This window comes from Fringilla coelebs (assembly GCF_963513975.1).
Source record: "Fringilla coelebs genome assembly, chromosome: 3".
NCBI lineage: Eukaryota > Metazoa > Chordata > Aves > Passeriformes > Fringillidae > Fringilla > Fringilla coelebs.
Window position 1 is genome coordinate 82,992,325 of NC_140030.1, and position 24,653 is coordinate 83,016,977.

A 24,653-nucleotide genomic window follows, 5' to 3' on the forward strand; every position below is an offset into this window, starting at 1 on the left:
TGTCTGGCAAGGTTTCAGTGACCAAGAAAGTTTGGGAACTATTATGTGCCTTTGATAGACAATGACATTTTCCCAGAAATAAGCTCTGTAGGACATACATGTGTATACAGACATATCTCTTACAAATGCCAGCAAAGATATCTATTGATTTGCATGTCTACCAGTAGTTCATTCAGTGCATGTTGGTCAACAGAATGAAACTTTTTTTAGTTTATGGGGCAAGGCTTTTTGTGCAAATCTCTTAATAGATTAATATGGGAATAAATTCTTGTAATTAAAAAGTAATCTCTACATAGACATGACCATGGAGTATCAATCAGCTGATAATATGAGCAGGTGTGGCCTTTCATATAGCTTCTGCAGTAAGTCTGTTTTGTCTTGTTCAAATGGTGTCTATTATCTCAGAAAAAAAAAAGAAAGAATAATTTATTTTGAATGTGCTGTGGAAGAAGCACATACCTAATGTGTTTATACCACTGGATATTTTTTTTTTTTTATACATGGCTAGGAAACCAAGAAAAGCAATTAGAGTTACATTTCCTATACCGAGGGAATCTGGATGTGAAGAATTATGGGAATCGCTGTTGTCTCAACAAGTGTGTACAGGGACACATGGTGACACAGAGTAATCTGGAAATGTTACCAGTTTATACTATCTGAATTTGCTATTTTTGAGAAGTAGAGTATCTATGTACATTGCTTAAAATTATACTTGTTAAAATATTACACATTCAGAAAACAAATATGGACCAAATTTTACTTGAATTTCATAGGTTATTTTACCAGAATACACAGTAAACACTGTATTGATTTTTATTCATATGGAATATATTTACGCCTTAAGCAACACATGCAAAAATTATTAGGACTAAGCTTTTTTTTTTGTAAGTACAATGTACATGTGTTACACAGCTACTGCTTTCAGGAAATAACTTAAAATGCAAATTAATATAACAGTGTAAGATCTGCATATCTCCAATTACTTCCAAATCGCTAAAAATTAGTTACCATTTTGCTTCTCTCTGAGAAACTTCCATATTTTGAGACCTCTTTGAACATTATTTTATGATCATTTCTGATAGTGTGGCAAAATAAATGCAGATGTCTGTGTAAATTTTATAGGACTTAACAAAATGGCTGCTTTCTTTAGTGAGGGCTTCTAATAAATTGTTGCTACTACGTCTAGATTGGGAATGAGTCTGTCACCCTGAGACTGAAATTTCAGAGATAAATCTCTTTACCTTTCTCTGGATGCTTTGCTGTCTTAAAGCCTGATACTGTATTGGAAGCTTAAGCTGCACTTTATTTTTCAGTTTAGAAAGGGCTTGTAAGGTACTGTAAGACAAACCTGTGCCCATAACAATTTTCATCAGTTGATAGCCTGCCGTAAGAGGCTTTTTTCCAGAAAATTTAGTTTCTTTTCCTCCTGAGAAAGTATTCCCAAAGAAGTTTGTTGTCAAAAAAGAAAGGGAGGGGATAAAACACCTGCACCAGAAAAATATTGGACTTCAGAGTAGGATGAAAGGTGATAATGGTTAGTGGCACTCTTTGGCATGCAGTCACTCTTTCTTGGAACTCTGTCTGGTCCATCAACATCTCTGTTGGTGAGGTGCAATACACCTCCTCTGCTTTCAGGAGCATTGAAACCTCACTGAGGGATTTATAGCACCACCATGTCAAATTGCTGTGTGGCTTTTTATATTCAAGGTTCATCTTCCTCTCTCTCACTATTTTTACTTTTTTTGGGATTCTCTGGTACAGAACTGAGAATAAGAAGACAGAATTTCACTGTACCTTCATTCCATGTTTTATTTTACAGAATAATTAAAATTCCAAATTAGCAATCATTAAAAAAATCTGTAGTGATTGCCTACTTTAAAACAATAATAAAACTAGACACAGATTCAGCTAGGCCAGAATGTTTTATGGTTTTCATGGAAACAGTCATCTCCCAGGATAGATATTGTAATTAATTTATTTTTAGGCAGTAATGTATATTGGATATCATATTTAATCTCTAAGATTGTCTTTCTATTGAACTGAGATTTTTGTGGTCATGGCTGCACATGTAAATATGTATATTCATGTGCGTTCATAGTTTTCCTTCTGAATAGCTTCTAAATTCATAGGTTAACTTAAACATTATGTAATACAAAGGAGGAGTTCTTCCAGACATTTTCAAGTCAGATGTCATGATATTTGAAGGTGAGATGAGGGAAAGATATTCTCTGCCACCTAGTAATGGGAAATGTTTTACATAACTGGTCTCTATTTTATCTAGTTTTTCGATTACTTGAATGCAAAAAACATTGAAGGACAAATAGAAAATAGAGGAAGCCAAGTTAACATTTTTTTATGTCTGCCCAGTCAGTTATAATGTTAATAGATTGTCCTTATATATCTTGTTGAGGAGATTTTTATTTTTAAAAACAATTTATTTATTCTATAAACAGACTAAGAAAATAAAAATAAATATTTTGACTTGATAGTAGAACAATAGGCAATGAGCCCAATTCAGTAGAATGCTATGGCAATATATTAAACAAAGAAAGGAGTAGGACAAAGCCTTTTCCACAAAGGTAGCAAATGAGAATAACAAGCTGTGAAATAAAACCTGACAAAGTGCCATAAATCAGGACACCTTGATATCTCAACATACCAGAAGGAGTCTGACCTTATTAATATGGAGATAAGGCAGCACAGGAACGGCAAACAGTGGGGAGCATTGCTGCTGGTAGAAGAGGTGTCTGGTAATTCCAGTGAGAGGTGAAAAGTTAATCAGTGTACAGTAGTTTTCACTCTGCTGCAGGAACCTGGATGCAGCTCTCTCTAGAAAAATAATCTCTTTGATCCTTCAAAACCAGATCCTGATGATGCTGATTTTTTTGTTCTCCCCACAAGATACCCGTTATCTTCTGCAGGTTCTGAAACCTGGTGTCCATGTTGTGCAGCTTTTGTCTGCACTTATGAGGGCAGAAATATGTAAGATGGCAGAATAGAGTGGGGACTTGTTAGTTGGAGTGAGACAATGACAGTGATGAATTATTTTTTGCTGTTTGGTGAAAGAGGGAAAAGAGAAAAGATGAATATAGCTGAAATAGTGAAAAAAGAAAATATCCAGGAACAATTTACTTTTCCCAGTTAACTTGATTCTCTTACCTTTATCTCCTCCACCCATAATGGTGTGTGTCAACTCCACAAGGAGTAGAAAAAAATACTTCTACAGCAATGAGGACAGATCTGGAACAGATATCACACAGAAAGAACTATGGTAGAGGGAAGTAGAAGATGGAGGTCTTAAATGGCTGCTGCTGTTTGTTTCTTGTCTTTATTTCTCTTGGTGCTCTTTTTTTGTTTGCTTGATTGGTGTCTATTTGTGTGCTTATGTATATATATGTGTGTGTGCTTATAAATTTATTGTATTTTTAAATATTCAAATATTTGTAAATTTCTTGTGATTCAGGGAAGCTGAAGTCAATATGGCAGTCCCATCTTTACTCATAATATTACATATTACTCAGCCAGTAGAGGAAATTTCAGTCAAATGGAGTTACTTAAAATATAGTATGAGCACTGTCATTTAATTCAAATACAGAATTCTGTAGGATAAAAACCATGGTACCTAAATTACCTCTTGAGTCTTTCACAGGAAAGAAAGCATAGATCGGATACACTTAATCACTATAATTAACTAGTTTACCTTTATATCTCTGATTAGCTGCAGATCATAAGCCTCTGTTTTCCTTTATATCTCTTTACAGTAGAATATATATATTCCTATTGTGAATGTCACATTGGTTGTGCTCTTTGTGACAATAGAATTAACTTCTTGGCCAGATGGCAAATCTATTAGTTCAACATGTACTTGCAGTGTAGTTAAAAATTCAGAATGAGCTAAAATTAAATGCTTCCCATATGAGATAATTTCTTTTTCTGAACTTGTGTTAATTCATAACAGAGTTAATAGAACTTTCTCTGTAAGTGTATCTTGTCAGAATGAGTGAAAGCAAACTTTTATAAAAAATTAATTTGAAATAGTCTGAATTTGCTGTTTACACTTTATGGAAGAGAAATCGGTAATTTGTGATTTATGTAATAAAATTCGTTATTAGGTTCAGGTTAAGTTGCACCACCTGCCTTTGACTGTAGAATTATTGCTTTATAGGAACTCAATGTGATAATGTTGTAATTGATGGTAGATAGATTCTAAGCCTGTTCCAATCACAGGATTAAATGCTAAAATCTCATTGAAAAGCTTTAATGTAATGTATTTTGCCTTGTTAATTTGGATAAGAAGACACATGCTCCAGTTAGAGTGAGGAATTTGTAACTCTACAGAACTGCACTTGAGCTCAAATTTGTGTCTAACAGCCTCCCTGATGGAGACTCTGTGCCAGTAGCCACAGCTTTTTATTTTTAGTCTTTTTTTTGGGTCCTGTCTCATTTTGAAAGTATCTTAGCAAAACAAAGCTGTGTGCATGAAGCTTGAGCAGACTGTACATATGATCATTTAACGTGCCAAAAAGGACGTATGCAAACACTGTGAATAAACTTTCTTCATTGCTTTAAAATTTCACTTAGTTTCTCTTAAAGCTTTATTAGTAGCAGTATTATATAAAACACTTTCTGGAAAGAAAGTGACTTGTAGTTGAAGCTGTGCTGTCAGCATCTTGCATTACTTAACTGAGTACATTACTAGAATTTTTTTCTACAGTTACTGATCATACAAAAGTAAGTTATAGTTAACTTTGAACACAACAGAGGCATTGCCATTTGTAAATTAGAGTATTGTAATGTAATGTAATTTTAATGTAAATTAGTGTAAATCAGTGTATTCATCTGTATAGAGTCTGGTCTGCCTTCATGCTGCTACTGACTACTTCTAATTTCTCTTTGTGATTTAGAGACAGATTTATGTTGGGTGTTAATGGTCATTATTCCATGTCCGTTTGTGTATATAAATATACATATTTAAGAATACAGATATATACACAGACACACACACACAAATTAGTAACTGTTCTGGAACAAGAATCTACATTACAAATGCTCTCTGATTTCAGGAAACATGGCAACATGTGGGTAAGACACACAGAGATGTTTTGGTGCTTTTTGGCTGCCTCAGTGATATGTAGTGATCTGTCACAGACATGCTTCTACTGAAATTGTTAGGTTTACTGTATTTTCTTTCCTTAGCACATAAAAACTTATTTATAGTGTGCTCAGAAAATAGCTGCCCAACATTTTGCTGACCTCCTTTGTCAGGGAGTCTGAAACTCTTCGATGTTGCAATGGTAAATTCCATGGTTTGCCAGAGCACACTCTGTCCTGTCCTCTGTTCTCAAATGCTTCCTGTCCTGTATTCAGCCTGTTAAAATATACTGAATATCTGGATGTTACCATCTAAACAGGTTGTCTCTAGGCTGGAATGTGCCTTAATAGCGTGGCAAGGTTATCGTTAAAATTTAGAACATTTATGGCTGTTATAACAGCTATGTTCTAAATGTTTAGAACATTTATAGCTCCTTTAGGAGCCTCCCCTGAAAAGCTAAAGCTGGCTTAGTTATTGCAGTCCTGCCTAGTTTGGTGCAGAATTATGCTGCCAGAACAATATGTATTAGACCAATCCAGAGGAATTGGGATGAAATCATTCTGGAATCATTGTAGCCAATGGACTCTTCTGTGTTCTAGCTCACTTTTGTATTCAAAAGTGGTCAGATGAAAATAAAAGCTGAAATAAAACCTGAATTTAAAGCATGACTTCAAGTACTTCGCATGTGGGATGTCCTCCCTTTCCTAGTGAGACATTTAAAATTAGTCTGAAATATCTAAGAGAAAAAGTTTTGAGCATGTTTAACCAGCAACTAAGAAAAAAATTACAATTTTCCCCTTCTTTTTAACTTAGAACGTTCCATTTAACTTTCGTAGAAGTATAATTAATCTTTAGATTGAAAGTTGAACATGTACAATAAACAATTCACCCCGTAAGAGATTTAAGAAATTTTTGAGTCAGAGTTAGTAGAAAAATGTGATTTTGATGAATGCAAGCAAAGTATGGAAAAGAGAGTATTACTATAGACAATTTTTTTTCCACCTGTTGATTTTGAAAACAAGAGAATTGTTGGCTAGGAACAGATGTAATATGGCAAGTTACTACAACTGCTTGTTTTGTGTCCATGGAAGATTCTGTTTTTTATAGATTCTGATGTTTCTGTCTAGTTTTTCATTAGGAGTTAATACTGTCAACATCAAAATTAAACTAGGTGTTGAGAGAAGTAGGTCTACAATTCAGAGAAGGGCTTTCTAACCGCTTGGTTTGCATGCTGTAGACTCCAGAAAGATACATAAAGGGTGTAAAATTTGAAAGAGCATTTTTTGCTAGAAATTTGACTTCTACACTCTAGGCCAGTCTTTTTATCATCTGCTATATACCCCCCTGCCAGCTGTGCTCTGATGATTATAATTGATTTTAAATGGACTGTTCTGCAATAAAAAATGATTTGCATCTTCATGTAGTTATTAATTTCATTCTTTCTCAAAATACTGCCTTATGGGATCCAGCTCTTGATGGGAAATAATAGACCAAATGTTTGTTTGCTCAGTTATTTGTTGCTGGGTTTCATCTGATTTTTGAAGAGTTCAGTTTTTAATTACATTTGTGAAATAAAGTTGTACATAGAAAGTCTATCTGTACATAAAAGATGCAATATATTAAAGCACTTATGTGGAACACAATTTTTTTGTGCTTTTTTTTGCTTTGGTTTTGTACTGGTGAAGTAATGGCTGTAATGCTAGCTGTGGTAGGAGTCCTGACTTAGAGGGTCCAGGTTTAAAGATGCACAGAGGGATATTGGAATATAGAAATCTTACTTGCACTGTTTTTTCATACTAATGAAATATTAATAATCTTCTGAATTGGCTGTTCAGGCCAGGTTCATATTGTTCAATACCTTATTTCTTTTTCTCTTTTCAGGAGACAATAGATTTGAGCAGAGTGTTATTTTTAGGGTAGACAATGGCCTTTTTTTGACGTTGCCAAATTATAATACTGTCGTACATTATGCTGAAGGCTGAGTCGATATATCATGATGAGAAGTCAGGGCCCAATTTCGGGAAAATAGCACATGAGCACTTAAATGTACTCAGGCTTTTCACCCCTTCTCTTATGCCAGTTTTGGTTGACAAATTACATCAGAGGTTAGTTGGTTATGAGCTGGAAACCTTTTTTTCTTACAGACATCACGTTCTGAATGTTAATATCCTTCTGCAGTATAGAACCCTGTGTGGAGGAGGTCCAGATAAGTAACCTCTAAAGCCTTGGATTTCTTCCAAAGTAGTTTATTGGTTTTCTATTTATAGCCTTGTGCCTGTCCATGTGTTATGTGCCTGAGCTGTTGGATCAAAGGTTTGCTTGCCCAGCAGTGAAGCCAAGGCAGCTGCTTCGCTGTGTGTGTGCTCAGGGCCCACAGCCCCCCGCCCAGGGCAGGGATTCCTCCCACCCCTGTTCCACGAGGCTGCTTGCTGCTGAGCCCTGGGGGTGGGGGAAAGCAAACCTTTGGACTGTGTTTCCCTTGGTAGAGGCACTTATTTGTGTCTTTCTCAGCCAAGAAATCTTGCATTTGGATCTTCTAAAATTTTTGAGATAATTATATTATATTAATCTTTCTATATAAATCAAATACAGATTCAAAAGAAACTGGGCAGACATGGAGACTGCTGGACAGTGTGTCTTCTTGTTTGCTTGGAAAACACATTAAAGGATGTGTTCTTTGGAGAATTAGTTGGTGATTCTCTTGTTTCAGTGGGTAACTATGGGACTAAATATTTACTGTTGATTCTGCTTTAAACTGTCTGCATTTAATCTTGAAAGCTAAACGAAATATGCCAACTTGAAGTAGAGGCTAAGGATTATTTTTTCCTTGCATGCAGTTCAGGCATTATAGCAGGATGTAGAGATGTAAGTCAACACAATGTGATATGATGTGACATGATCAGGTTGTTTTCTGCTGTAACTCTTGATTCCTTCTGTGGAAAAATGGAACTATTTAAGAATGTAGAAAATACATTCTGCAGCTTGGACTCATGGTGTGTCTAGTCCTGTACTGTGTGCCTATCATGTGCCTACCATGTTTCCCATCATCTCTAGCAGAGGGCACGTCCCAGCCTGTTTTCTCTAGCATCTGATGAGGATGTATTTTTGAAAGCTTTGTCTAATCTCTTTTTAAAGCTCCTGCTGCTGTTTGCTTTCACAGCCTCCCGTGGCAACAAATTCCAGATGCTTAATATCATCTTCATTAAAAAATACTTTATCTTTTTGAAACGTAACTCCTGAAGTTTCAATAAGCGTCCACTGTTTCTGGAATTGTAGTACTGGGTGGATAATTCTGCCTTCACTATACCTGATGTTCATATGTAGATATTGTACCCCTTGGTCATATTTCTTCTTCTCTCCAAACTATGGACTACTACCATTTTTTGGTCTGTCTTCCTAAAACATCTGTTCCAGCCTGTTGATAGTTGTGGTTATTCTTTTTCCTACTGGTTTCTCAGTTCCTGTATATGTGCAACTGCTTGGTCCTACCTGCTTGTAGCTCTTTTCCTTTATTGAAATTTATCCTGGTTTTTTTTGACATACTCTCTAAAATATCAAGAAAATTTTTAAATTTTAACCTGGTCTTCAATTTGTACTGCTTTGGTTTTGATTGAAAATTTAATAAGAACTTTCCATTTCTGTTCCAGAATTTAGATTGTTAATGGAGACATGAGCAAAACCAGTTAAAAGCAGAATCCTCTGGATCCATTCTAAATGCAGAATCCTTTCTAAAATGTCCTCCCATTTTTTCAATGAGCTTCATTTTTCAACCAGCTTTACACCTCTCCTGTAATAATCTGGACATTGTTGCTGTGGTTTGTAAGAAAGTTTTTAATAAAGGTGAGAGTTATACATTATTTTCAGCTTCTCCAGTGGGACAATAGGGCTTGTGACTAGGAAAGATAGAAATCAGACTTGATCAATGTGACTTTTGCATGATAAAGCTTCTTACCTTCTACATATCTACATATTTTCTAGAGATTGAAGCTAGAATAACTAGCTCATTGTTTTCCAACCTCTACTGTCTGATCACCATTTTTTCTTGAATATGGGTTACACTTTTGCTTTTTCCAGGCTTCTGATACTTCGCTCAGGCTTGGGAGTTCTCAGAGGTGAGTCCTAAAGGTTCTCTGTTAGTTTCAGCCACTACCTTAAATATCCAAGGATGAAACTAACTAGGTCCAGCCAATTTAAAATTACCTTAGCAATCTGTTCCTTTTAAAGAGGATTTAAAGTGTTGATTGGCATTAATCATACCAGCTGGGAGATTCAAGGCTGCAATGAAGATTATTAGTGTATGCAGATTCCAGATTAGGGGGAAATAGTATTTATAGTAATGTTTTTCTCTAATAAACACATGTGACCAAGGGTAATCAGGAATGATTGCTAATTCTTCAAGTCCAGTTCCTTGCTTTCTTTGGCAGGTGTGTTGAAGCACCCCATAGAACCTGACTCACAAACAGCTCTTCAAAGGCTGTTGAGCAGTTACATGTTTCAGATGAGTGCTTTTGTTGTCACATTTGTGTCCACATTGTTGCAGGAAAGAGCAGACTAATGAAATGACCAAAGATGTGAAAGCCTGCCTTTTAGAGCCTATATTAGTGTGGTGTGTAAGTATTGCCTTCTCCAGTCTGTAAGTAGGTATGAAAAAATGAAGCACAAGTTCAAAGCCATGATGTGTTTTGTTATGTAGTCAGTTTTAACAGTAGATGCAGCATTACAATTTCATGGCTCCTTTTTTGGGAGAAGACATTCTTGTACTGCATTGGAGGAAGAATAAATTCTTGATTAAAATCTCAGTCTCAACTAAATGACTGTTGTTTGTGACGAAACTGAAAGCTTCAGGAGCCAGTGAAGTGTTCAGTGAAGCTTTTGAGCCATGTGAGTAAATATAGAGGCCTTTTTCTTGCTCTTATTCTCAATTCTGCATGGGTATCACAGGCTCTGATAAGCTTAATTGACATAGGCTATCCTTTGTCTTAATAATAAACAAGCAGGTCCTTCCCAGATTAAGCTTTAATCTGAATAGTACTGTACTGAGTAACCATTGTGCAGCTTTTGGCTTTTCTTCTCACTCTCTCCCTAGAGGTATAACAGCATGAAATAATTCCTGTGCTTTGTTTTAGTAACGCAGTGTCTTGGTGGATTTATTTTAACTTAGGTATTGTTTAAGCTAGTTGAGCCAGGTGAAAGAAACATTTTACTCACAGTATTTTTGATAGTCTTTGTTCCTGCAGGAGTTTCCTTCCCAATCTTCCTTAAGCCCTGAACAAATCTTTCTCTCATGCAACAGAATTTCTGGGCTTGCTCATCAGTACCGTCAAACTTGTAGGGGGTCTGGCCCTGGGCCTCTTAGCATCTATAGCAGTGTTTAAATATGTAAAAGAGAGAATGAAATGCTCTGTTCACTGTTTTCCATGAGTATGGAATGGAAAAAAAGAGTTGTTGCAGCATAAGAGTCAGGTGCTTGGATATGGGATAAGGTTGCCTGAAAAGGCTACAGGATCTCTTTCAGCTCTGGATTTTTGGGGACAGGCTAAACAAATATCTATTGGAATTAATATTTGTACAAATCAACTATGTATATGGACAGATGGACTGCATAAGTTTTAGAAGACTTGTTTGATGCAAGTAGCTGAGTTTTATTCTTTCTTTTCTAGTATAAATATGAATTTTAATGTGAATACTTTCAAACATTAATTTATAATGTAATATATAGATTTAAAAGCAATGAAAAACCCACCAGTCAGCAGGAGTAAGTTCAACATGAATGGTGAAACTTTATAAAATCTTCTTTACTCTCTTTAATTTTTTTTTACTGGTCTTTACTTGACCCTTCTGACCTGTGGCTGAAAATGTAGAGTTAGGAGAATCACAAACTTGGAATTTTTGCTTTATTTTGTTTACTATTTTGTGCTCTCCTTAGTTTGAAGAAAAACTACTGTAGTCACAGGGGGGGTTTTGAATGTTGATTTAAAAGGTTCCCTTTGCTATTTGTAACCACACTGTCAAGCTGGTACTTAGGAAAAAGTGAGATAATCAATCCATTATACTTGTCAAAGACAACTGCATGATATAAAGGATCTGTGAAATAAGAGCTCTATAATAGGTTTGTGTGGTTCTGTCTTTATTTTAGTGCTGGTAGAATAGCAGTGTTCTTACTAATGGTACTAAGCTGCTCACAGTGAGCAGTACTCACAAACTGCAGAGCTTGACAAGCTGTATCCACGAAAGAACAGGGCTTTAAGCTTCATACAATTTTCAGCTGCAACACAGAAGTCAGGAAAACTTGAATATGTTCCCCAAAATTATGTGGAATGGAAATTAATGTTAGATTAGGAGGATCCATTCAGAATTATTTTGACCTCCTAGAAATTGCTGCCATAAGATTTCCTGGTATTTAACTTTAAGCGTCTGTTGCAGCTGCCCTTTTTCCCCCACACCCCCTCCTCGCTGTGAGACCATATTATTTTTGGTACTCTGTAGATTTTATATTGATTTGGCCTTCAAGCTTTAAGCAGGCTGAGAGGATTCCAGAGGAGTGTTATGACTTACTACACTGTGGCCACCTTTCAGTGAGGCATTGCCTGCTATCTCCATGACTACTGGCCCAGCCTCGAAGGCTGATGCAGTCCCTGCTGGTCCAGTGATCCCACTACTCTCTGTGGTTGTTGTGCAGCTTGCATGGCAGCGTGACAAGAAGATGGGAGTTACTCCCTGGAGCAATAGCATGAAGTCTTTCACACCATGTGGCAGCTAGGATGCTTGTGCTACAAATTTATCCAGAGTAACTCAAAATTAGTCACAGTGTGTAGAATGGTGGCAGTTAGCCTGATTTGGGAGGAAAAAGAGCCCTATGGTTGCGAGCCCTGCTGGGTCACATCCCCTACTCCTAGGGACTAGAAAATGAGCCCAGGCTCTTTTTGGTTTGCTGGTTATGGGAGTAGCTTTGCTGCCTTGCTGCCATGGTGATACATTCAGCACATGGAGGAACCTGCATTAAAGCATTTCTGCGAGTACGCTTGCAGTTCTGCAAAAAAAATGCATGAGACAATGGTCATCCTAACAGCAGTCTGAAGTGTCCTGATGAAGAAATGGCATACAGCAGTGTTCTGGACCTGAATACCTACTTTTCTTTGGCAGTTCTTAGTTCTTCTTGCTAGTAGTATGAGGCAATGAGAGTGTTGAACAATTTTCTAAGTCCCACTGTGCAGCCTTAGTTCTGGTCACCCAGGTGCAGTAGTTTACAACTCTTCAAATGTTGGCATGATTCTAACTAGCAGCAGGAAAAAAAACTTTCTTTTTTATTTATTTCTTTCATGAGTTGGCTTTGTCATGGCTGAAGAACATTTTCTTATGCTGCATTCTGGTAAGATTTTAGTTAATATAATAGAAATATAGATTTAAACATATATTTCAAATGTATAAAAGTGTCTAATATGCATTATATTTGAAATATGCTTATAACCTGAATCACACATTTGGTGTTACTGTTAAAGGCTACATTTGTCACTAAATTTCGGATGAGTTTTTCCTGTTTGTCTGAAGAAGTTGTTTGCTGTGTTTTGTATTTTCGTGGACTGAAATAAAATGTTTATATCTGATTTATTCTGAAATGAAACATGAGCATGTTTCTCCTGAGAAGTGCACTAGCTGGGAAGTATTGGAATTTTTTTTATTTAAAAAAAGAGTTAGACCTTTTCTTTAGGTGTATGGGAAATGTTCTTATTACTCTGAAACTTACTGCCTCTTAAACAAAATATCAGGAACAATGGAAATACTGTGAATTTGGTTATCAGCTGCAAGTGTGATGTTGTTTCCTTTCCCTTACATTTTTCATGCTTTCCCACTTTCCCATTCCTTTATGAGGCCTTTTCCTCCATGTGACATTTTAATTATGGAGCAGTAATGAAAATTAAGAAAATTACTATCGCAACAGAACTTAGACATTGATGTTTTTATATTTGGGTGTGGTCTTATTTAAATTTACTTCAGTAGGAAACTGCATGGTATATTTGAACATTTGGTTTCAGAATAAAATATACTTTATGCAGCTGTGTAAATTGCATGTCAAGAGATTGTCTTTAGGTGGTTTCATGTTTATCTAGGGCACTCTGATTTATTACTGCAAGATTTCATAAGGCAGTGATATGGCGTGTTTTAATATTTAATCTGAAATTTGGAAGGCATTGCCTATCATACTGAGCAACAGTTTTCCATTGTTTCCTTGAATCCCATTTATCATCTGTGAATTTGTGTTCATTATATTATAGATATTGTGGGGCAAGGACTTCCCAAAGTGTCTGAGTGGCTGTGACAGTCATAGTGACAATGACAGGTACTTTTTGTAGCAATAGAAAAAAAAGACTTTGCTTTTCAGTCTTCTTGCAATGACATGTTTTATTTCAACCAAACACAACAAAACTTTTAAGTGCCATCCCAAGTGTGTACTTTACCTGTGAGCCGCAATCAGAAAATACTTAGTTAATGTAGGAGTCATTATTTTAATGCATAATGTTTTCCTTGTGGTACAAACAGAAAGCAGTTTAAATTATGAATATTATTTGTGACATGAATTATTAAACAGTGTCTGAGAGATTTAAAATACATCTCAAGGTGATGCATGAAGGACAGTTTTGAGAGTGTTTTCATCTTGAGGTGTGTTTCATGTTTACAGCTATTGCAGTAAGGTCTTCAAAGAAATTTAGATCTTATGTAGAAGTTTCAGTCTCAAGTCGTTGACTAGAATGTGCTCATGCCATTAAAACTTTTTTAATCTTAATCTCTTTCAGTCCCAGCAAAGATGCATTGTGATCTTTGCACTGGTATGCTGCTTTGCAATTCTGGTTGCACTGATATTTTCGGCAGTGGATATAATGGGAGAAGATGAGGATGGACTCTCAGAAAAGAACTGTCAAAATAACTGTCGGTAAGAGGTAACAAACAAAACTTCTCTTTTGGGGTGGAAAGGAACATATGTGTTATATAAGGGCATGAGGTAATTGCCATGGTCCTGTGGTGTTATTGGGAAGAGCAGCTAACAGAGGAAGAAAATGGTTTCTCATTTTGAATTTCTGGTTTTGGAGGTTAGTTTAACAAAATTAAAGCACACTTTTTGAAGTTATTTTTGGTGGTGTGTTCTGAGTAAGACTCTTGTGTTAGATCAATTATTTTGTAAGCTTGAGCCAAAGTCCATTAAGTTTCAGTAACTGAGTACTGAGGTGGATCACATAGTTCTCAATTCTTTCATGTCTATTTCTCATCAAGACCGCTTCTTTCTTTCTTTCTCCAGAAAGGTCACTGATGCCTTTTGACCTAAGATTGTTGTCCCTTCTGTGTAGGGGGAACTTTTCGATTTCCTGTTGGATGCATTCCTGGTATAGACACAGTGGCTTACCTATGAACTGTAAAGAAAATTAATGATATGATCAAAAAGATGTGTTTTGACAGTGTTGAATTAAGATTTGCCTCAGACACCTGCCATGGCTGTATATATCTTTTAGCTTTTGGTTCTCTTAGTTTTAAGTAGGTGATTAGTTTTTTGGGCCTTTCATTTCCTGGCTGTGAATCTCATTTTGCTGCACCTCACTGTCAGCTTCCTCCATTAATCGGTTCATTAGCGATGACCTGTGCTTTTCCTGGGTCATCTTCTGGGCCTTTTCTGTCCACCAAGCTGATGTAAAAATCATTTGTAGGCTTCATTCCCGGCTGTATTCTGTTTGGGATTTTATCAAAACTTTTAATTTTATACAGAGCACCCTCTCTGATCCACTGTGCAAAAAACCCCATCATTGTTAAATAACTTCACAGAAACCCATTCTAATCTTATCATGGAATTGCTGGAGTGGGAGAGGCCTCTGGGCATCCTCCAGTCCATGACCCCACTCAGAACACTCAGCTCCAGCAGGTTGTTCAGCCATGTGCACAGTCATGCTGTATGTAGCTCCAAGGATGGACTCCACAGCCTTTCTGGACAACCTGTTCCACTGTTTGTGCAGAACCTACCTGCCAATGGCTGGGTAAACATTGGCTAGGAGCTAATTGACATTTGCATTTTAGAATAATATAATGAAAGATTAATTTTTTTCCCAGCTTTTGATCCTTATTTGTGTTATTCTTTGTTCATTTTGTGTGAAGACTATTTTGGGACAGTACCTTTCTATGCTGCACCTGTTACATTGCAGACAGCACTAATTCAGAATCCAGAAAATTTTGTAATGTCTTTTCAATTATAATGGGGTTTTTAAAATATTGTTTGCATGCTGCTTAAGAAACAAAAAATAAACCAAAAAAAAAACAAACCAAGAGGATTCTTTAAATCTGTATCTCCTTCCAAACAGAATATACTTGCAGCATCAGGTAGTTTTGTCCCGAAACCAGCTGTCCATCTGGCACTTTTTGCCATAATTGTTTTTAGGTTTGGTTTTGTTCACTCTGTTGTACTCCTACAAGTCTGGGCAGGCTTCTGATATCTTCTCTGAATTTTCTAGAGTTCGGCCAGCTTTCCTTTCCCCATCAAAGTCTTGAGTGTCTTTTACTGTGAGGTGTTGCCTTCCAAAATTTTTGAAGATACTGCATGTGTCACCTCTACACCCACTGTCTCCATGTGTGAATCTATGACAGAACTAGGTCAGATGAGGGGAAAGTTTTTCTGCTCATTGGCTTCAGTGTGCTGCACACAACTTCAACACAGTCAGAAACTACTGCACCATGTTTCCTCTTAGTTGTATCAACTAATGGTTACCATTCTGTTGTGGGTAGCTGTGTGGGCCTAGACAAGGAAGGACTTCACCTTCTTCACTTTTTATTCTTCAAAGGAGAAAAAAATCAGAGTGTAGGTGATACATAGTACTAAGAAAAATGTGGATATTAATTTTTTTTCCATGTGAGAGATTGATTTCTTCTGTCTGTTTGTATGGGTTACAGCAATCTGCCTTTCCAAAGAATACTTACCTTTGCTCAGTGTTCTGTTGGTTCACATGTGTCATTCTTGTCCCCTCCTGGATTGTGTTAGAGGAGCCCGAGACCAAATTCAGCACCTTGACTTTAACCATAAGAGTCAATTAAACTGCTCTGTGTTTACAGGGCTAAAAGTGAGCCCAGACCCCAGCTCTATTTTAAGGTGCCTTTCACAAAGGGATCCAAGTGCGTGATCTAGCTACTAATGCCTGAACCAGAAGCACATAAATGCTGTGCGTGTAAACTGCCGAAACCAGTTCTAATAACAGTATCCAAGTGCTGGCAGCTGCTACCTGCTAACATTGAGTCCTTCTCTACACGATGAAACTGGGGTCCTTTATGTGTTAAATACATCACAGAAGTGTCACATTAGCTGAAGTGTCACAAATCAATTGCTGCCAGTGGCATATGTTTAGTACTTGGGCTAAGCACTTTTAATAAGACAAGAATTACTGAATTCTTACATTTCTGCTGTGTGAGTACTTTCCATGACGTTCAGGAAAAGGTGCTTACATTTGCAGGATGTGCTGAGACAGAATGGTAATAGATGATTTTTTAAACTTTTTTTGAAATGAAATGTTTGTCAAATATTAGTTTATATGCCTGAGCCTATAACTCTTTTTTTGGCTTTAACTGATTGAATTTGTGAAGAATCTTGATGGGAAAGGACGCTGTGGATTTGAGAACTTTGCTGATGGTTTTTAATGGCTGTTTTCTTTGGAAAATTTAATTTCTGTGTTTTTTGTTTTAAAGGAAAATACACCTGAAATAGAACTGTGGTCTAGAAAAGTTCTCTGGCTAGAAAGTTTTGGAGCTTGTGTGAAAAAATAGAATTTTTAAGAGAACGTAAGAAGACCTTTTAGAATCTAGAGCTTTTGCAAGATGTGTTTTCCAGTAAAGATTACATCTCTGTTGTTGTGATTGGATTGTTCAGAAACACAAATGCAGCTTTTCTGATCTGCTTGTAATTCATCATGAGGCTCCTCTTCTATAAACCATTCCTTAAGCTCTTCTTACATGGGGAATACTTACTGCATATGTACCCAAAATGACCTTACTCTTTATTGATGTATTTATTTCTCTTGGGGGCTTTGTAACAAAAATAAGTCAAGGAGTAAGAAATCAAGCTTTTTTGCATATCTTCTCTGATTGATGGAGACATTGATGCTACCCATCCTATTAAAAGGACTGAAATTAAAGGAAAAAAGTAGCAGTGACTGTGAAAAGTTGAGGCTTTGCGTTTGTTCTCAATATGTGATGGAAATTATTCTCTTGAGACATCCACAGCAATGTTGTTTGGCAGCCCTGATGGATGAGACTGGTTAAGAGGATATGCTTAGCAGTCTGGGAATGTTGCCTGTCTTGCTGTGGATCCATTAGACACTGAATCTATAAAATTAGATTATTGTAATTTGAAAATAGTACATTTTAATGGCTGATCTATTGTGAATAAATCTTGGCTAGCCTCTGATGTAACTCTGCGTCAGTTAAGACTTACTTGACTTTGTTGGAATTGACTGATAAACTCTAAAAATGGCAATTTGGAAAACAGAAGAAATTACAACTATTAAGAGATTGTCTCTGCTATCCAAACTATTTGAACTAAGGTTGTTTTGATTTATTAATGGTAACTTGAGCTGTTCAAGGCTCAACTTGAGCCTCTTCTCCTGCTTGTTGGTGCTGATAGCCACGCTAGGGTTCCTACAGAGTTTGCACATGCCCTTAGTTATCCTTGTCTCGCTGGCCTTTCCAATATCCATTGAAGCAGTGGAAGCATCTGGCATAGCTCCTACCTCTGGCTGTGGGTTTGGCTCTATCTCTTGAGAGGGACTACAGAACAAGGAATATAGGGAAGTAATGGTAGCTACTTTCCATACTTACCAAGCTAAAACTAAAACTGTTGTCGTGATTTTTTTTTCAATATTGCCTTACTCTGATGATAATTGGAAGAATTTTCTTGCTTTCTGTTTGTGTGTGTTTTCAAGGCAGATTCTGTCTTGCATTCTGTTCCAATGATGCTGATAGGGTAATTTCTTTTCTCCTCAGAGTCATATATAATGAAGACACTTGCTCTTTTGTGTTTGGGTTTGTGGTGGAAGAATTTGCTGTTCTTTATGACCAGAGTGGCAAAGCCTATTTAGTTCACTTCTTGATTGTAGGGAGGCTTTGACCAGTGCTGCCCTATAAAAAATAGGTGATGATACCTGAGCTGTGTTTGTGATTTCTTTAGGTATTGTTTGGATTGTTTTGGATAAGGATTGGTATCCTGGAGAGGAGCTGAATCTTCCTCTTGACGTGCAGAGGTTTAGAATTCAACAGTACCCTGCAACAATGAATTTTAGAGATTAAATCTAGTTGTATACAATAATTACTTATATTGAACAATTACTGTGTGTTGCATGCATTGCTTTCAGTTTCATTAGATGATTATTCTCTGGTTGTGAAAGAGGGCCCACAATTGATTTTTTTCTGTTGCTTTATAAATCTTTCTTTCAACTACTCTGCTATTTCACTAAGTAGGGTTTTGCAGGGTATTTACTGTTAAATAAGCATACTGCAGCACATGCTTACATTCATTTACCTTGGAAGTGCTTTGCCCCTGGCTTATTGTGGAGGAGATTTTCTCTGTGCTGCGTGGGTTCTGAACATAGCAAGGTTTATATTGACTGGTTTCTATTTAATAAACAAACTATGACAAGCATAATAGTTAAATGTCTAAACAGAACAAGATGCTCAGATTTTGAAAAGCCTGTTAAAGAGCAACTGAAGATTTCTATTTACAAAACAACTACTCCACTTGGCATAAAAATGCTTTCTGTCAACATGATGGACTAGAGCATCAAGTCTACCCTCAGTTTGCAGACACACCAATTTGAGCAGGAGTGTTGATCTTCTTGAGGCTCTGCAGAGGAATCTGGAGAGTTTGGATCAATGGGCCAAGGCCAGAGGTATGAAGTTCACTAAGGTAAAGTGCTGGACCCTTGAGTCACAACAGCCCCTTGCAGCACTGCAGGCTGGGGCAGAGTGGCTGGAAAGCTGCCCAGCAGGAAAGGACGTGGGAGTGCTGGTTTACAGCAACTGAACATGAGCCAGTGTCTGCCCAGGGGGCCAAGGAGGCCGATGGCATCCTGGTCTGTCCCAGCAGTGGTGTGGCCAGCAGGAGCAGGGCAGGGATTGTCCCCCTGTACTGGCGAGGCCACACCTCGAGTGCTGTGCCCAGCTCTGGGCCCCTCACTGCAAGGACATTGAGGTGCTGGAGAGGGTCCAGAGAAGGGCAGCAGAGCTGGTGAAGGGTCTGGAGCACCGAGTCTTGTAAGGAATGGCTGAGGGAGCTGAGGTTGCTTAGTCTGGAGAACAGGAGGCTCAGGGCTGATCTTATTGCTCTCTTCAACCACCTGAAACAGGCTGTAGCCAGGTGAGGTTCAGTCTCTTCTTCCACCTGGCAAGTGGTAGAGTAAGTGGCTTCAGGTTGTGTTAGGGGACGTTCAGGTGGGATATTAAAAACTATTTCTTCACTGAAAGGGTTATGAAACATTGAAACAAGTTGCTCAGGAATGTGGTAGAATCATCCCTGCAGGTATCTAAAAGAGATATAAATACAGGGCTCAGGGATGTAGTTTAGTGGTGAACAGGGTTAACAATGGTGCTGGGTTAATGGTTGGACTTTGTGTTTTAGGATCTTTTCCAGCCTTAACAATTCTAGGGTGACTGTTTTCTTCTTGGTTTTGGGTAAGAATGAGCTATAAAACCTCCTAATTTTTCTGATGATCTCTATTTGTAGTAATTCTTATTTTGCATCCAAAGAAGGAATACTCTTTCAGTTGAAGTTTCTTGGCTGGGCACTGTAAAGGCCTGATGTACCTCCTGCAAGTCCATCCAACATCTGAAGCCAGGGAGGGAAATCAAAAATTCAACTTGCACAAGAAGTTCTACTTATCCTGCCTTTTAGTTTTCTTTTTTTGAAATGCATTTCAATGGAAAAGATAGTGTATTAACAGTACAGTACCTGTACAGAGTACAATTTCTTTTCCTGTGTTTTGGCACAAAATACAAAAAACAAAGGATTTTTTTTGTTGTTGTTTTGCATTTACCTTCAGCTATAGGGAGTGTCTTCACAGATAAAAAAATGAGTGACAAAAGTCATGATCTGTGTAGATCTTCTTCTGTCTGCATTAGTCCCAGTAGATAGTTCCTGGTTAATTCCATTGTATCAAGTAGGTCTGGACTTCCACTCATTTTATTCAAACACACAAACTTATTATTTTTCCTACTCTTTGTTCCGTTCAATCGAATTATTTTCTATGGAGTTTAGGACAGACGGCTTTGGAGTCTCCTTAAGGCAGCTTTCCTGCCATGATATGTGTTTTTTAGGATGTAAGACAGAGATTAACATGTTTTTTGTTCTTGAAAGTTAGCTTTTAAAGTATGTGTTTATTTCTCCTTTTGTGACTTAAAATTTGTGAATAGATAGCAGAGAAAATGTTCCAAGCTAATAGAAATCAAATTCCAATTACTTTAAGGTTCCTAGATAATGCAGGTGTGATAAAGGAACAATTCATGTGTTAGAGTATCCTATCTCCTGTGTAGTTTGCTGGAGCTTCTCTGTGATTAAATCTTTTTATTTTCTCTTTTTTTTTTCTCTCTTTCCCTCTTCTCAGCTTAATTTGTTCTTTTCTCTTTTCACCTTAATGTCTTCAGAAGACTGAAATTACTTCATCTGAACTGGACTCAAAAGATTTCTGAGGTCATTTTCTATACCAGATTGTAAGGCTATACTAAACAGAGTTATTAAATCTAAGATTATTGGTCATTCTCATGATTTTGAAAACCGATTTATGACATTTCAGAGAGATTTTTATTCTGCCTGGTGAGAATAGCCACCCAGCTTAATAAGGCTCCCTGATAAATTGTTCTTCCTTTTGCTTGTGGGAAAGGCATTAAAAGTAGCTAAAAATTGTAGTAGAGTCTGTCTGAATTCCTGCTCCATTTCAGGGTGACTTGTTCGTTCAGCCAGAGCTGACTTTGCATCAGATCCTAGCAAGCACCTGTTCCAGTGACACCATTTATTTTTAATTGCTTCTCCACCCTCAGAGCAGTATATGAAAAAGATACTTATTATCCTGTCAGGTTACATTAGATGTATTGGGTTCTGCAGCTAATCCTAGGACAGCACTGGGAGTGTCCTCTGGGCTAGCATGATTTGATACTCATCAGGAGAGCAAGTGTATCGTGCTGGGTGATTTCTGTGACCTGCTGAGTAGGTGGCTGAGCCTGCCTTTCCAAGCACCAGGGCAGTGTCAGGTTCCAGAGGATTCAGGTGTGGTGCCTGCTGAAGCCCAAAGCCTTGTGCAGAGCTGGTGGGCTTGAGCTGACTCTCCTGTTCAGCCACGTGCAGCTCACTTGGCTGTGGTGGCCCAAGGTTGCACCCCAAGGGCAGCAGCTCCTGGTAATGCCCTGCTGGGAGGCATCAGGGAGAGCTGCTGGTTGTGGTTTGTTAGGGTTGGTTTTTCCAGATGCTCTTTACATGTACAGGAAGACAGCTTTTGGGGAAACATTTGGGGTTTTTCTTTGTTAGTCTGAAGATTTTCTTCCTGGCTTGTTTTCCTCTGAACACCTGGGTGAAATCTAGGTGAAGCCAGAGTCACCTCTCAGTGGTCTCTGGTATGGTGCCTATCTGTCCATGTTTCTTTAGTTAGTCAGAGTATTGTTGTGAGTAACACTTCAGATACAGATTGCTCTTGCATGTTGGGCAAGATGTCAATTGCCCGTGTTGATATGAGTTGGCTTCCTTTATTCAACTCACCCACATCCAATTGTCTTGACCAAGGGTAAAAAATGTGCTGGAGAAATTTTTCATTAGTATTTTTTCATTTTATGTTTTAGGGTTTTTTTCCCTGTCATTAATTTGCTTCCTGTCAACCATACTGAAAAAAGATAATAATGCGTAAAACCAGCTTTGGCATGTGCCAGATGCAGGTCTGTCATTTATTCTCTATTTAATGACCAGTCCTTTCCAAATAAGATTATTTCAAAATTATTATACAGCTAGAGTTCCTATGACTGACAGCATCACAATGTGGTAGGTTTAAAACAGCTTTCTTTACATACTAAGTGTTGAAATGGCTCTTCTGAGCACCATCAGTGATTTGCATGCCTTCTGATATGAGGGGGAGGATTCATCTTGCCTCAGACTAAACTTTTGATGGATATTTGATAGTACATTGGAAGCATTGGCTTTGACTTCTTTCTCTAGATCTGATTGTAACTCCTGGAATAAGTATGTGACTCTCTTGGAATAAGTATGTAACTCTCATATGTGACCACATATGCTATCTGATACCTTCTGTCACTTTGGCAGGTACAGAGTTAATTGATTTTCACTGATTTATCAAAATATTTCTTCAAAGAACCTGTTGGGGAAATAAAGTGATTTTAAAAAAAATTCTTTGTTGTCGTTTATGAAATAGCTCCTCAAGTTAGCTGGACTTGAATAAGAATAATTTTTAGAACTCTTCTACTGGCTGAGTATTGAAGAAAAGTGCACCTTTACCAGTATTTTAGCAAAATATGAACATGCCTAAGCTTCATTACTGATCATGACACTTTAAGGCAAGATGAATGTGTCACCAGCATCAGGCAGGCAGCCGTGATTTGGATTTTGTTCAAACGCTGTCAGAAACCATAGTCCTTTTCTCAGCCAGTTTTGGGTCACTTGTGTCAACTTGGCAGTGCATGTTTTACAGTTCATTGAAGGTGCTGGTGGAAAGTATGGTTCAATAAATGCATTAGAGGATACTTGAGGGGATGTATTTGGGCCAGGGGAGAATGAAGTGCTGGACTAGTGGAAGTGTCTCCTGAAAAATGGCAGCCAATGCACGTGGGACAGTGACAGACTGCAAGAGCTGCCCCATCTGCTGTTTCATAAATACATGTGAGCCACCTCAAAAATATCCCCATAGACCTTCCAGTTTTGGGCCAAGACAGGCTGCCAAAACTGGAGGCACTCCGTCACTACAGCAGCTTTGGGGAATGGTGTGGGAAAGCAGTAGAGATGTAACCTCTGTATGACAAGAGACAATCTATTAGTTTCCCCACTGGCACATCTGTTTGCATGTGAAAAGACTTCTTCAGGACTGTCTAGAGAGGAGACAAGAGGGAATTTTTCAATTTGCTCTTGGGAAGTGTCACGCAAATACCTAAAATGGGCAGCCAACTGATCCTGTGTCAGAGGTACTGCTCTGGCTGTGTACACATGGTAGAATTTCCAGAGAAAAATGTGCTTCTGATATTTCAGGGGGGTTTTATGTTTTCAGGCCTTTTTTAAGAGTCAAGATTTTGCTGTTAAAATGTATTCCATAGAGTAAATACCGATAAGTCAGTTAATGCTTTCTATTAAGATCTAAAGAAGTGACTGGTTGTTTGTTCCGTCTTTTTTTTCCTTTGATGTTCTTAAAACACTGCTTTATCAATCTAAATAGCTTGTGTCTGTTAGGGGAAGAGGTTCCTGACTCTGTTCATCTTGGCCAGAAATGTACTCATCAATTTTCCTTTTTTCCCCCCCGGTTTTAACTTGAATGCAACAAGTTTTAAAGTTGCATTTTTAATCAGATGCAATTCTAGATGGACCTAACTTAATTACCATTAAAAAACCCCCAACAAACAAACCCCACAGCGAAAACCAAAATTAAACTGACAACAACAAGAGAGAAATGCAAATAGATACCACATAAAACCATCTGACAGTAGTTAAACCTATCTTAGTACTCCTAAGGTGTCCTGGAATGTTTCCATATATTCTTGCCTCTGTAATTTGAGCACTGCAGTGTCCTTTGGGAATGGATACTTTAGGTACTTTATTCTTTTCATCTGTGGATTTTTATTACTGTTCCTACCTTGACTATATCTGCTGAATTTGCAGTGCTGATTTCAAATAGTTGCTGACTAAAGTTTTTACCTTCAATTTTCCTTCATTGTTTTGAAAAGCAGTTTTGTTTGTTCTTGCTGGACAGGAAGGGCATTAATTAAGTTTAGGGTGTTGTTGGGTTGTGTAAATGCCAACATCATAAAATATAATTTAATTTCTATTCTGAATAAGAGAGCTGTTACTTAGAAAATTCTCATTCAATTATTAACACTATAAAATCATGCTTATTTATGAGGAAAAATAATATTTTGATTCTTGATTGGTTTCTGCGACCATAAGCTAACACATTTATCCATTCCAAGTCATACCAAGATAATCAGGGCCTTTTAGAAAGATGCATGGGCCAAAACAAAAATAGTAGCAATCAGATTCCCACTTCTTGTGTATTGATATGTAATTATTCAGTCCAAATCAGTGTTGCTCTTTACAGTTACAAAGTGTCCATGAGAAGCTCAGAGGTTGTATGGAAGGAAATAAAAAAGCAACATAAATTCTGTTATTAAAAAAAAAAAAAGTTCTGTAATAATTTGGCATATTCAAGCCTTATGAAAAGGATTAATATGAACATTGTCACAAACTGAATGTAGAAATTAAATAAAAACATCTGGTTAACTAATTAATGTATATGAGAGAGGCTATTTATGCAATATTTGTTGTTCTTTTGAGAGGCTTTTTAAA

At 37.4% G+C, this 24,653-nt stretch overlaps 1 protein-coding gene across 2 annotated transcripts in view; it reads left to right on the top strand.

Annotated features, from left to right (window-relative positions):
* PLD5 (phospholipase D family member 5) overlaps positions 1–24,653 on the top strand; it is a gene marked incomplete at both ends in the record, with an annotated part of 165,134 nt that overhangs the window by 52,801 nt on the left and 87,680 nt on the right. The window contains one exon of one of the 2 annotated variants that reach the window (XM_084202186.1): positions 13,885–14,021. In XM_084202186.1, the coding sequence (XP_084058312.1) occupies positions 13,885–14,021 (137 nt within the window). Of the gene's footprint in view, positions 1–13,884; positions 14,029–24,653 lie in introns of those variants that run through there. The other variant, XM_084202187.1, reaches the window with a different exon arrangement.